Source organism: Lutra lutra, chromosome 7, assembly GCF_902655055.1.
Source record: "Lutra lutra chromosome 7, mLutLut1.2, whole genome shotgun sequence".
NCBI classification, from domain to species: Eukaryota; Metazoa; Chordata; class Mammalia; order Carnivora; family Mustelidae; genus Lutra; species Lutra lutra.
The window spans coordinates 111,702,143-111,716,977 of NC_062284.1; the positions used below are offsets into that span (position 1 = coordinate 111,702,143).

The following is a 14,835-nucleotide window of genomic DNA, read 5'->3' on the forward strand; positions in this document are numbered from 1 at the left end:
CCCAGGAAGGCCCCGAGCCCCCTCCCTGGCGGGAAACCAGCATGTGCTGGACAGGTGAGGCTCACGGGGGCTGTGGCAGGAGGTCACCTCTAAAGAGGTCACCCTGAGCAACCCCAAAACAAGCTTTGGGGAAAGGCAGACCCTGTGTGGAGGTGGCTGGCTGACTGTGCCGCTCCCAACTAGGTATCAGAGTGATCCCCATTTCCAAACCCGTAATACCATGAGACCAACGACACCATCTTCCCCCAACTGAGGGACAAATGAGGGGAAGAAGGGGCACAAGAACAATACAGAAGGTGAGCTAAGAGACAAATCTCAAGAGAAGATTCAAGACAAAGGCTTCTGGCACACAGAAGCCCCTCCTACCAGGTAGATGAGGGGAGTGGGGAGAGTGTCTTTGCCCCAAACCTGCTACTTGCTACGTTCCTCTTCCCTCCGTCTAGGGACTGCCTGCTGGGCTCTGTGCTGCCACCCGACTTCCTCCTCTTACCCACCTGCAGACCGACTGTCCCTCATGCTGGCCTTGCTCTGGGGAGAAGAGGCAGCAGGTTCTCTTGACAAATGCACTAGTCAGCATTTGCTCCTGCTCGCTCTGGGAAGGGTGGGAAGCAGAAATAAAAGAGGGGGCCCTGGTGTTCGGCAGACAGAATCCTGATCCTCGAGCTCCAAGGCCATGTTTTCATCTCTAGGACAGAGTCAGTGGCTCTGATTCGGATGCCAAGTACCAGAAAGACTGCGGGTTTCAGAGTGATACTCTGTCCCTCCTTTCTTTTTTAAGATGCAGCAAATGCGCACACACACAAACAAACATACTCCCTTGGTGTGATCATGTGGGGACCAGGATGACTCTGGAAGTTATTATCTGCCCATAAAGTCTTGGAGGCCAATCTTTGGAAAGCCGGGGCCCAGAAAGGATTTCCCAGTTGAAAACGGAGTTCCATGAGGCTGGGAAGGAACATTGTCCCCGGTGCCTGAGCCCTAGATGATCCCCACTCCAGAGCCCCCGGCAGTGGGGTGGTCCTAGAAGTCACTCCAGCCGCCGGGCTGAGCTGATGGGAATCGTCTGACACCCCCAGAGACTCCGAGCGACCCGCAATACTGACCTTAGTCTAAGCCCCAGCCCCCTGGTCTCTGCAGCCACCGAAGAGGACCCCACTCACGGTTTCTGGCTCCCTGCTATGTCCGAGCTTCCCCTCAGACATGTACCTGAGCAGAAGAACTGGACGCTACTGGAAACCGCTTGCCCCTTGCAGAGTTCTCCCCCTCTTCTCAGTCCCAAACACACGGGTGGCATAGTGAGTTTCTTGTTGTCTCTGAGCCCCAAGACGAGCTGTAGCTGCCCTCGGGAGGAGCAGAAGCCCTTGAGGAAAATGCACGTGTGCATTCATTCATTCATTTATGCATTCATTCAAATACGCTGTTACTGAGTGCCTACGATGCGCCAGGAACTGAGCTGGGTACTAGAAGGCCCAGCAGTGAAAAATGCAGAAATAATCCTGTCTTCAGAGAGCTTCCATTCTAACGGGGAGGACAGGTAATAAGCAAACTAATCAATACTTTCAGAGTGATGTTAAGGGGCCAAACCAGAATAATGGAGTAGACAGTAAGGAGATCCATGTGAAAGCTGCTTTAGACGGGCTGGTCAGCAATGACCTTTTGAAGTAGGTGACATTTGATCAGAGACCTGCGGGACAAGAAGGTACCAGCATAAAGATCTGAGGGACCAGGGCCCCGGCAGAAGAAACAGCAAATATTCCTCAGGCAGGAACACATCTTCAGTCAAAATTGAAGTTCCATGGAAGAGAAAAGGAAGAGGGGTCCACATTACTCTTTCCTTTGTTATAAAGGCTGGGGAAGGGTGTGGGGTGGGGGGGATGGCTGGAAGCACAGCAAGGCCCTTCCCTTCTCTGGGCTCTCAGGGGGACCCAGCTTCACACATATAAACTCGACTGGAGGATCTAACGGGAAGAATGTACCAAGAAACTTCTCAAACACTAGCAAGGCCAACTTGGAGACGCCTTGCCCCCCACTTTATGATGAGATCCTATGCTGAATGGCTTGGATGTGCAAAGCACAACTATTCACATGCACACAGTAGGTACGCTGAGTAGGTACTCAGGGCACTCCAGTTCCCTTTCCCTTACCCTTCCCCCTGCCACATGCACAAACCTACATAGGGCCTCTGTGACATGGGCTGTGTGCTCCAGCTAACCCTGTTCTGGTCCCCTCTGGCAGACCCCTGACCTGGGCCTTGCCTCCCAGAGCCTGCTACTGAGTGGTCAATGGGCACGATTGAGGCAGCCAAGACTGTCCCCTCCTCCTGAGCCTCTTCCTAGACAGGGCCATGTTGACAGGCAGCAGGTTTCCCAGGGAAAAAGAGTGGGGCTGGGAGCCTCAGGAGCAAGCATCTTGTACGGGGCAGGGCCTCCCGATGTGTCTGCCTTAGACAGAGCCAACAAAGCTAACTCCTAGCAAGGATCTAGCTGAACATGAGCTGGTACAACCATGGCCTGGCCACTACCAGCTGGTCCAGCCAGCCAGAATAGTAGAAGCCCCAGATCATGAGGTAGTCTCCTCAGCAGCAACTCCCCCACCCTCCGCCCCCTGAGGAACCCCACTTAGTTTTCCAGGAGCTGCCCCAGTATCACTTCTCCTATAAAGCCTTTGCCTACCAACCCTGGAGGAGTTTAGCCCCTCTCTGTGATTCCCAAGCATTCCGACACTGCTTTTGCGTACTGCTCTGCTTGTCTGTTTGGATGCCTGACTTCCCAAATGTTGTCTGCACTCTGAGTTCCTGGAGGGCCAAACACCATCTTATTCCTTTCACATTCGCACTGCCTGGTGGAAGGCAGATAGAATAATACACGTTATTCAACAAAATTGAATAAAGGAAAGAAAAAATGAACATGTGGGTGACGAGAGAATAAATGATTGAATGAATGAAGTCAGAACATCCCAGGAGAAAAGATCAATGAGATAAAATTTTGAGAGCCATGGTGGCGATGACCCACATTTTGGAGCCAACTGTCATGTCAGCCTTCTCTACAGATCACGGGGCCCCGGTCAAGGAGTTCTCTGTAAATATGTTCTCAAAATGGTAATATGCAGGCAACACTTAGATCTCGCCCTCCAAGCTCCCCCAGCCAGACTTCTCAATCCTAGCCCCTAACAGCTCTCCAGCAGGTCACCTCAAGGAGGCAGATTCGGTCGACAGCCGAGGCACAAATGTCCCTCCATCCCAGAGCCCTCAGTGCACTGGAGAGACGCTGTGCTTGGCAGCCTGTGGAGGGGTCTTCCGGGATAAGCAAGAGCACGCCCCAAGCCAGTCTGGGGAAACTGCAGAGGAGGGGTTCAAGTTTGGGCCACCTGCATGCAAGATGTGAGTCGTCAGTGTTCTTGGGGCCTTAGTTTCCCCTGTTATAAAACCAGGCTGATGCTGAATCCTCTCCTCCTCAGTGGGAGGAGTTAAATGTCCAGGGAGCCCCATGACCCCCCGACAAAGCACACTGCCCAGGCAGGAAAGCCAAGAAGAGGTCACAGGCGTGTGCAGAAAACTGGCAGTTTTTCGGGGAAACGGGCACTAATATTAGATTACAAAAGAAAGCATTCTGAGAAGAACTGGCAATCAGGGTAGAAGGGTAATGGCCAAATATCGACTTTCCTGCTATAAAGCTCATCACTGAAATGTCTGGGGAGCGGGGGAGGATGGGAGAACAGGAGGAGAGCAGGAGGAGGGGAGCAGGGACAGGAATCTGGGCCTTCCAAGCTGGGGGTGGTTCTGCAGAGCGGGGAAGGTGGCACAGGTGTGCAGAGCAGCTGAAATGAAAGCCTCTGAGGGTTTCAGAGCTGTTCTCAGGGATCACATCCTTGGGGAATGGGGTATGCAGAATGGGGGCCTGAGGCAGGGTGACACGACAGAGCCCCTGGTCCTATCTCTGGTCACCTGTCTCCCCACTCCTCCCCAACTCCTTCCTTCCTTCCCAGAGCCTCACACTGCTGGAGCAAGGGTGGGGGAGGGGTGGGGGGAGGGGGCAGGGACAGAGGCCAGCACAGAATCGGACACGAAACTCAGAGCCTACTCCTGTGACCCCCAGGAAGGGAGCTGGTGCCCTGAGTCCTGTTTGCTCATTGCTGGACCCCCAGCTCTTCGCAGGCACCTAATGTGGTGGGTGATCAGTGAATAGTGCCCCAGTCACTGAATGTGTGAGCGATTGGCCTCAAAGGGTGTTACTGACAGCATATCAATCTTTACGACGACGTTCTTATGCGCTAGGAATAACAATCAGAATAAGAATGGTAATAATCATAGAATCACAGCAGCTACCATTCCATCTGAGGGCTCTGCCAAGTGCTTTGCACCTATTAGCCTCTATAATCTTCACAACGACCTTTAAGAAAGAGTCTGTTACTCTCTTCAATTTACAGATGTGGAGACTAAGGAAAGAGCTGTTAAATAAGCATCTGAGGGTGGCAGAGCCAGGTAAGGCCATGGGGAATCTCATGTAGGTCAGCCGTGTCTGTCTGTCCATTTCCCCCCTCGGCTTCTCCCCTTCCCGGCCTTCCTGTAGTGAGGCGCCCCTCCGCCCACAGCAGGCACAGATCCCCAAGCTGCAGGGGCACCCAGTGCCCAAGCAGGTGTCCCTCAATTCCTGCTCTGATCCATGCCCTCAGGTCCTCCCCCAGCCCCCGCTCCCTCCCCTTCAGTCATGCCCCCCCCCCCCAGCCCCAGGCAAGCCCGAGCCAGCTCACACAGAACCTTCAGAGAAAGGGGATCCTGCCCAGCAAAGCCAGCGGCCAAGAAGCAGCCCTGAAGCCACAGCGGCTGTTCAACCGGTCAAACCGGAAAATCACTGGGCAGTGTCCTTGGAGCCCAGGTGGCCTTTCGAATAAGAAGGTCTGGAGACCATATGACGCGTGTACTCTGGGAAGAGCAAGGGTGGCAGTCCTGTCAGCTTTATGAGTGGCTCACATGACACTCCTGGCCACCGTGCAGAAAGGGAACCAAAGGCCCCCTCCCTGCATGTAGATGTCACCTAGGCTGGGACACAGTCTCCCTGCTGGGGCAGGCAGCCCGGCTCACATGAGGCCCTTTCAGAAGTTGCCAGCCTAACTGGTTCAAATGATTCTCCACTTCCGGAGGGAAAGGAGAATGGGACCTGTGTGGAGTCTGGTGTGGCGGCTACAGGAGAGATGTATGGCAGATAGAGGAACCCAGCTGCCGCCACGGCCCTTGACTGGTCTCCCCGCTGTGGGTCTTAATTCCTGCTCCCCGCCAGTACCCAAATGCCACTGTCACCACGTCATCACCCAACCCAGGAACCTTCTTCTGTTCCACTGTGGAGGCCCAAGGCCCACCCTCTGAGCCAGGCCCTCAGTGACCCCTGCCCTTATTCATCCATTGATTCAACAACATGTCTGAAGCTCGAGCCTGGCCCTATACCAGGATGATGAAAACAAAGAGGAATAAGGTTTGGTTTCACCCTCACGCCCTTAAAGTAGACTTTGGGAGACAGAGAGATAAACAGAGGAATATTCTCACTCTTCCCCTAAAAACTCCCTTCTGTTCTAGCCAGACTGCCCAGCATCCCATGAACGCCCACTGGATTCCCACCTCTGTAGTCTCTGCTCCTGTTATCCCATCTGCTCCTTCCCCTCCAGGAACTGAAAAGCAGCCCACACCGCAAGGCCTCCCCTCAGCCTCCCTTCCTTCTAGAGCCTTCCCTGCCACTTCTAGTCAGAGGGGCCTCCTCTCGTCTGGCCTCCTCTAGCACTTTGTCACAGCACTAGCACTCTCGGTCCCCTGCCCAGTCGCTGGCTGCCTCCGGCACCCTGGCATCCTTATTTAGCTGCTGGTAAGGCCCGCAAGAGCTTCCCAACAGTAACAACGATCCTAACTGATCCCGGACCTGTGAGGAGTGCGTCACCAAGTGCTTCCAGATCTCGTTGTGGCCTTAGTTCTTTTTGCCTGTGTGCAGGAAAAGGTGGACCAAATAGGCCTCTAAAATGCCTGGCACAGTGCTTTGTAGTGAATCCTTAATTAATTAGTTTAACAGGTGAGGAACCAGCAGAGACCATTAAGGCCTGGGCTGCCCACCTGCACATGACTCTCCGGGTCAGTGCAGCCGTGTGGGGAAGGCTGGCTCGTGGCACAGATCCAGCCCACACCACCTGCCTACCTGCGGCCTAAAGAGAAGAGGGGCAGTCAGTGCCTCAGCTGGCCTGGGAGGTATCCTCACTGCTCCCTGGCAGGCCCTTCTCTGGAACATCACAGGCTCTTCGGGTAAATGGCATCAACAGTAAATCACAAAAGTGCCAGCTGAGGTCACGTCAACATAATCCAAGAATCTGAACTCCGACTTGGCAGTAACTGGTGAAATGCCTCGTTTTCCCCATTTCACCAAAGTCTCTGGGAAAAGTGCCCCGATCAATGTCCACGGCAAAAGAATGTGTCTTAGGCATGGAGCAGCTTGAGAGAGGTGACGACGGGTATTCTTCTTCTTGGAATTTCCAGGTCTCAGCCCTGGCTACAGGGCCCGTTGCATTTTTCCTGAATGGATAAATTAATGACTCTGACTCGGTAGTACCCATTTTCTTGGATCCTTGATTTGCCTCCTGGCTGCCCTTTCCAACTCCATGGGAAACTTTCTGGATCACTGCGGGGAAAACTTTTCTTGACCATCCAACTCTGTCCCTAGGCTGTAGTTACTGCTGAAAGACATGCCCAAGATGAGGTAGAATCACAAGTGCCTTAGGTAGCTTCAAACAGAACCCACGCAATCAAGAAGCCCAGTGGGCAGATTTGAAAGGGCGAGTGGGAAGAAAGACAGGTTTCTTTTCTTTCCCATGGAACCGAAACTTCTAAACAGTCCTCTGCATCCTGGGAGAAGGTAGACCCACCCATCAGAAGCAGAGGAAGCACCTGCTCAGGTTTTAGGTCAATACACCAAGGGCCTGAGGGGCTGGGATGGGGAGTGTGCTATAGAGAGACCCCCACTCAGTTCACTGATTCACCTCCTCTAGAGTGCTCAGCCCCAGGGGGACTCTGAGGATGACCCTACGACCTGTGAGGGGAAACTGCACATTTGCCCCTCTAGCAGGAAGGAGATGTCCCAAAAGAGAGAAGGTGGGAGAGACATAAGGAGAAGGGCTGGTGATTAGTAATTGGGGGGCAAGGGACTTAAGGAAAAAAACAAGCCTCAGAAGGGCCATCTTGGGATTTCAGAAACATCAGTTCCCTCATTTGTCTGTGGGAAAGGGGGACACTTTCCTAGGAGAGGCTAGCTCCCCTAACAACACGGAGCAGGAGCCCAAGAGCTTCTGAAAGGAGGGGGATGAATAAAGTACTCTAGGGGAAAAACCTAGGTCACTCCTTGGAGTTGAAATGTGGCTAGAATACCAGGGTGCCAACTACTGCTCATCAGGTAAGGTCCAGGGACCACCAGCAGTCCATAGCCCCCTGGGATAGCTCAGCAGTTCCTGGCACCAAGCCCACACATAAAATAGCTTCAGAAAGTTTCCTTAAACGCTAACATGCTGCCCTTTGTTCCCAGGCCTGCTGCCCTTTGTTCCCAGGCCAGCAATGTGTCCCCATATCCCATCTGCTTCCCAGCCCCCCTCCTTTGCTCACTCCCAGGCCCTTCCAGTGCCTCCTCTTCCCCGAGCCTTCCCCTAGAGGCATGCCATCCTCTCTTGGCTTCTAGGACCAGGCCCATCCCTCCCAGATAGGTATCTCTCGTCCGGGCAGTGGCCCAGCCCGAGCTCCAGAACTCGGTAGCCTGCCTCACAGCTCCCCTGAGAAAGATGGATGTATCTGTTCCTTCCCCCTAAGTCCCTTGAAGATAGTGAAGCAAAGAGAGAAGGAGACCCCGGGAGCTCAAGAACAATGACAACAGTAACAACTAACTAACATTTATGAAGCTCCACATGTGTCCAACTCTGTGTTAAGTGCTATTACAAACATAATCTCATTTAATCCATATAGCACCTCAGCAGGTAAGTACTGTTATTATTCCCATTCTACAGATGAGAAATGCCAGCTCAAAAGCTTAAGTGGTATTCAAGGTCACATGGTCCCAAAGTGAAGTCTCCAGGTCTATGTGACAACACAGCCTGCCTCTTAACTATGGGTCTCTGTCCTTCCTGGCTGGCTCTACCTGCTCTCTCTTTTCTCTTGGCAAAGAAGGTGTGTTGGGAGGGAGGGTGGGAGCCTGGAGTGGGAGCTGAGTGCAGGGGCTCCTGCCCACTGAAAGGGGGACCTGGGCCATGCTGAGGCTCCTCCAGGGCAACAGCAGGGGAAGCTGTTAGATGTGGTGGAATTCTCTCAGTTCAGACCTCCCAGAGGTCGCGGCCCCTCAGGGCCCAAGGGGGAGAACCCCCCTCAGAGGAGGGCCACTCGCCCATTCCCAGAACAAGAGATGCCATCATAGTTCTGCCTGGGAAGCCAGGAGATCTTGTCCCTCTAAGCACAGGCTCCAGCTCTGCCAGATCAAACCAATGTCCTGGAAAGTGGGTCCTATCAGCCATCTGACCCGAGGTGTGGAGAGTAGTCCTAACATTCCTCATCCTCCTCAGCCTCCTTCAAAACAAATCTTTTGCCAACTGTTTTTCTGGAGCTGGCTAGTAAGTGCCCCTGTCGCAGGCAAACACGCTCACGGAATCAACGCTCTCCTCCAGGTGTCCCACCTTGTGGCTTACCTTAACAACTGTGCTCTGGAAACTCAATCCCCTCGGCCCCTCCCTTCCCCCTCCTGGCTCCACACTGGGTCACCCCTGAACTGAGGGTACCCAGTGACTCAGTGACGCGGCTCCCCACCCTGAACCCCTCTTCCGGAGCACAGGCTTTCCTTCCCCTCCCCCTCTCCACCTGGGGGTGTGGGGGAAGTCATTTCAGTGGCTATGATTCTCGCTGCCCCAGCTCGGGGTACCCAGGCCTACGTTCGCCCCGGTTGTCTGGGCTCCAATGGGGAGGCTCCCCAGTGCGAGGCCGGAAGAACCTATCCCTAATCACGGGCCACGGCAGGGACGCCCTCACCTCCAGGACCCGCGCCTCAAGTCCCCAGGCGGTGGCCCCTCCCCGGGATTTCTTCCCTGGTCCTGGCCTCCCGCGCCAACGCCTCCAGCCGGAGAGGCGGCCAGTTCTCCCGGGCTGGGGCAGGGGCCGGGGGCCGCCCGGGCCAGCTGTGGCGGTGGGGAGGGTGGGGCCCCTCCGGCCACCGCCCCTTACCGATGGTAGAGATGTGCGAGGAGTGGAACTCGTTGTCGGTGAAGCGGCACAGCAGGCAGGTCTTGCCCACCCCGGAGTCCCCGATCAGCAGCAGCCGGAACAGCACGTCGTACTGCTTCGCCATGGCTGGGGCCGGCGCGGGCCGGGGGGCTGCGGGCTGGCGGCGGGCTCAGCCCCGCTCGGCCGCTGCCATCGCGGCGCGCGCCCGCCGGGGGGACGCCGCGGGCTGCGAGGAGGAAGCCGGGGCGGCCCGCTAGCTCGGGGCCGGGGAGCGCGGCGCGGCGGGAGCGCGGGTGGGAGGAGAGAGCGACAGCGGCCCCCGCCCGCCCCTTCCCCCGCGCCGCCGCCGCCGCCGCCCGCGTCCCGGGAGAGGGGGCGGGGAGCGCGCGCGAGAGCTCGGCGACCCCACAGCGGGGGCCGGGCGGGGGCGCGGCGGAGGGTGCGCCGCCGGGACTGGAAGCCGGCCCCCTCTCAACCCCCGTGTGCCGGACTCGCGACCCCGGGGACGTTCTGAATGCGGGAGTTGAGGTGAGCTCCCACCCGGCCCACCTCTACCAAACTCAGCTTTCGGGTCTCATCACTTCTCCCCAAATCCCACCCCGATCCTGGCCCTGCTAACCCCGCCCCAGCACCCCGCCCCTGCGGGGGCCGGGCCGGGCCCCGCAGAGTTGGTCCCCACTTGGGCTCACCCCAGGTGGAAAGGCCTTGATCGAGGTCTGCATCCAAACACCCAGCTATTCTTGAAGTCGCTGTCTCCAGGAACACTGGAGAAGAGTGTTGCTAGAATTCTCCCTCCGCCATCTGGCTTGCCCGGAACCCTGTGTGACTGTGTCCGCCCTCCTCCAACACCTCATCCCAGTTTTTACTTAAACGGGTTTACAATTTCTGCTGACCTCCTCCAGGACTATGAGAAGATAAATGATCATAAAAACGTTTCCGAATGCACAATTCTTCACGCGGGCAAAAGTATCCATTTTGGGTCTAAGCTGGTTAGAATAGGTACTCGGGGAGCCAAAACATTATTTCAGACCACTAAGTATTTCTGCTGGTGTACACCAATGACACCAAAGAACGCATGGGCCTCTTTCAAGACCTTACTACCACTGAATGTGTTAGCACCAGAGAGAGGCAGACGGATGTTTTCTAGAGTCTAAAAAATTGTGTATTCCTAAGACACAGTATTAGTGGTGAACAAGCCCAGCTCATTAGATCTTTAAAAAGTGATGAAAAGTGTGCATCTGAGTATTGGATAGAGAATCTATTTTTCAGTAGTAGGTTAAGGAAAGCAGTAAGTCCATCTTCTTGACTTGGAGTTGTACTTCAGGCAGTGTGTCTAAACTTATAATAAAGAGGAAAAACTCCTGAACCCGATAGCTACTTTGATGACATGAAAAGTTAAGAGAATGGATCCTGTGAATTCCATTAAGATTTTGAAGATTCCCAGGTGTATTTTCCTTTACTGGATTTACACTGGGTTTCAGGTGCGTGCTGGGGTCTCTGGAGTCAGGCACACTGGGCTCCAGCCACAGCTCCTCCACTTACTGGCTGTGAAACCTAGATTATGTTACTGTACGCTTCCATGCCTCAGTTTCCTCATCTGTAAAATAGGGATATCCTCACAGGATTGTTGGAAAGATGAAATAATGTGTGGAGAGGACTTAGCATGGCACTTGACAGTACTTAGTAAGCGCTGAGGGATGGAAACCACCTGTAATGTTTTCCCCATGCATACATGGGTGGTAAGTGTATCCCACAGATGGATGTTTTCCAGGGACTTGGACCATCCTGCTGTGATTCTCATCCACACTACCACACGTAGTGTGGAGTGCAGGTTCAACTCAGCCTCACCCCCTTTGGGCACTGCAGCTGCCTTCCCATTGACTGGCATCGTAGTAATAAATATTCTCCACAGGCCTGCTTAGTGGGACCATTAGTGGTTCTCTGTTTGCTTCTGCCCAAGAAATAGGAAAGAAGATGCAACCTGAGGTAAGTTCTTAGTCTGAGAAGAAACTTCACTTTGAAGGAAATGGCTTTCCCTAGGCAAGACAGGAAAGGAAGTGAGGTTTCCTGAATGAACCTGGGGAAATAAATACTCATACTCATAAAAAAATTAAGGATATCTCATTATTCTTTATTCAGTAGCTTACATTGTTTTAAAAACAGAAAAGAAAAAAGGAATCATCTAGAAGTCCAAGAAGCTAGGTTGTCCATTCATGTCCTGGCTCAGCTGCTTTCAGAAATACTTGTGTGTGTGTTTCGCACACTATGAAATGGAAGAGCTATGATTTGGGGAGAGTGCTAGCAAAAGAACTATATAAACTGGTGAAGACAACAGTTTGCTGTAACCAGGGACTTTATTAGGAAAATACCCAATTCTACCTCCTTACATTGAGAGTGTTGCTAGAATTCTCTCTCCGCCATCTTATCTCCACCTCCTTACATCAGCACTCAGGGGACATTCTGGCATCCTCCCCAGTTGAGGTCAGCTTGGACTGGGACAGGTTTCAGTAGAGCTGGGAGACGTCTAAGAATGGTTGCTGGATGTCTCTCCCACAAGAAGCCTCCAAAAATCAGTTTCTCAGTTATGTTATGCTCATTCTTTTACCAGGGAGACAAGTGCCTGCCCCTGCTCCCTGCCACCCCCAGCCCAGCCACACTGAGTATGCTCCCTGTTTAAGCAGCCAGCAGGGGCACCATGGTGAGATCTGCCATCACCAGAGCTGAATAGCGGGACAGATGTGCTGATAGGCAACCCACTGCTGAGACCAACACAGCTGGACCATGGGGCTCCTCATTAGCAAAACCCTATGCGTCTTCCAGATTCACACCCGTCTTTCCAACTTTGGCTGACATAAGTAATGTGCTCACCCTGTAGAAGATTGCCTGCCACCTTATCTCAGGAGTAGGAGAAACAGGACAGAACCCCCTTTCCCATCATCTCAGTATTATTCTCCATTCATATCCTCTTTCCTTTCTTTTTTAAAAGATTTTATTTTTAGGGAATCTCTATACCCAACATGGGGCTTGAACTTAACCTCCCTGAGATCAAGAGTTGTATGCTCTACCTACTGAGCCAGCCAGGTGCCCCTATCCATCTTCCTTTCTATCTCTAATAAGTAGAGAAAGGGGGGAAGAGAGTCTGAAATGACAAGGGAAGAGGGGAGAAGGCAAGTTCTCAGAGACACATGAATTTTGGGGTTGGGGACCAAAGGAAACAATCCTGATGGTAAGTCAAGTTAACACAAAAGGACCCACAGTACACTTTAGGTTGTCCTTGGTGTCCTGGCCACCACCTTCAGGACTGTATTAGCTTGGGCTTCCGTCACAAAGTACCACATACTGGGTGGCTTAAACAAAGTTTATTTTCTTACCATTCTCAAGGCTAGAAGTCCAAGGTCAAGGTATTTCTTAGACCTTTGTCCTTCCACGTGGCCATCTTCCTATTCGTGTTCTATGCCTTTCTGTGTCCTATTCCCCTCTTCTTGCAAAGACATCAGTCACATTGGATTAGGGCCCAAACTTAAGACCTCATTTTACCTTAATTACCACTTTAAAATAAATAAAATAGATAAAAATAGTCACATTCTGAGTCTTTAAATGTTAGGACTTCAATGTATGAATTGGGGGGGCAGTGGGAAGACACACAATTCAAACCATGATAAAGAACAAATCCAGGAGCCTCATCAGATATTTCCTGTGCACAGAGTTTTTAGGAATGATTTCATTATCTTGGAATAGGAAATAAAAGTTCAACCTTTCCTGTGGCTTCCTAACAGGTGGTCTAGACTGTCGAGAGGATTTTGAGGTGGGAAAACCTCAGGGGATTCTTTCCTTTATGAGACTAGAGTGGAGAAGACATAACTAGTGACCACCGACCAGGCAAAGTATGTCATATCAGAATTTTACTGTCAAAGTTAGGTTTGGGGGTTGGGGTGGGGTCAAGATATAACCTGAAGTTAGGAATCTATGTAGGAATAAAGTCATTCAGTATATATATGAGTTAAGGTAATGTTAAATACTGTAACAGATAAAGCCTTCAATCGCAGGCACTCACATATAAAGACTTCCTTCTCATGTAAAGTGTGTTGTGCTGCTAGGAGGTGGGAATGGGGGTGACTCTGTGCTACAAAGTCACTTAGGCACCCAGTGTGGCAGAGGATCTGCTGTCTTCAATAAGAACTCTCACTGTGGGACTCAATTTAAAAGCAAGACATGGGGGCGCCTGGGTGGCTCAGTGGGTTAAGCCGCTGCCTTCGGCTCAGGTCATGATCCCAGGTCCTGGGTTCGAGCCCCACATCGGGCTTTCTGCTCAGCGGGGAGCCTGCTTCCTCCTCTCTCTCTGCCTGCCTCTCTGCTTACTTGTGATTTCTCTCTGTCAAATAAATAAATAAAATCTTAAAAGCAAGACATGCTCTTTATAAGATCTGCCTTGCAGGAAGGATGGAGGAAAGTGCCTGCCAAGCAAGGATTGGGAAATACCACCCTCCAGTCCCTCACACTTCCAAGGTTACAGGCTTTCTTTTCCTAGCTATATCCCTGAGACTTCCTCTAAGACTGCCTCGTACACAGCAGGGGAGGAGGGGGGTCCACGATACTCTATAGGGAAGAGGAAAGTTTGGGACACTCAATGGGGGGAGGGGAGAGTTGACTTTGTAGTCTTTTTTTTTTTTAATTTTTATTTTTTTAATTTTTATTTTTTTTAAAGATTTTATTTATTTATTTGACAGAGATCACAAGCAGGCAGAGAGGCAGGCAGAGAGAGAGAGAGGAGGAAGCAGGCTCCCTGCGGAGCAGAGAGCCCGATGCGGGGCTCGATCCCAGGATCCTGGGATCATGACCTGAGCCGAAGGCAGAGGCTTTAACCCACTGAGCCACCCAGGCGCCCCATTGACTTTGTAGTCTTAAATTAGCAAACTTTGGGGCGCCTGGGTGGCTCAGTCAGTTGAGCATCTGCCTGTTCAGCTCAGGTCCTGATCCTGGGGCCATGGGATTGAGTCCCACATCGGGCTCCTTGCTCAGCAGAGACCTTGTTTCTTTCTCTCCCTCTGCTGCTCCCCCTGCTTGTGTGGTTCCCTCTCTCTCTGTCAAATAAATAAATAAAAAAAATCTTTTAAAAAAGTTAGCAAACCTCAAAAAATCTATTTAAAAGGAGTAGTAATAATACACATTTGAAGGAGGTCACAATATTTGCCTGGAAAATCATTTGGAATCTCTGAAACGGATTATGGCCATTTGTCCAGCGGAAGAAAACACTAATGATCTCTTTGTTACTTGAGATTTTGAACTTTTAGAACATGGGGAAACAAGTTCTTTTTTTTTTTTTTTTTAAAGATTTTATTTATTTATTTGACAGAGATCACAAGTAGGCAGAGAGGCAGGCAGAGAGAGAGGAGGAAGCAGGCTCCCCACTGAGCAGAGAGCCCATGCGATGCAGGGCTCAATCCCAGGACCCTGGGATCATGACCGGAGCAGAAACAAGTTCTTTTGAATATGGAGAGTTGCCTTGGGAACTGACATCCTCTGGGGGGGAGGGGAAGAGAGGAAATAGAGGCTCAAGTAGGTTTTGAAGGGCCAGGCCTGGATGTGGTAGATACCACTTTTGCCTGTGGTCC

General features: G+C 52.2%; 1 protein-coding gene across 6 annotated transcripts in view; it reads right to left on the minus strand.

Moving 5' to 3' along the window:
• RAB15 (RAB15, member RAS oncogene family) overlaps positions 1 to 9,788 on the minus strand; it is a 23,676-nt gene extending 13,888 nt beyond the window's left edge. The window contains exon 1 of one of the 6 annotated variants that reach the window (XM_047735493.1): positions 9,224 to 9,788. In XM_047735493.1, coding sequence (XP_047591449.1) covers positions 9,224 to 9,347 — 124 coding nt within the window. In that variant the 5' untranslated portion in view covers positions 9,348 to 9,788. Of the gene's footprint in view, positions 1 to 4,749; positions 4,872 to 8,694; positions 8,715 to 9,031; positions 9,051 to 9,223 lie in introns of those variants that run through there. The other 5 variants (XM_047735492.1, XM_047735496.1, XM_047735497.1 and 2 more) reach the window with 5 other exon arrangements.
• Positions 9,789 to 14,835: the final 5,047 nt, after the last annotated feature.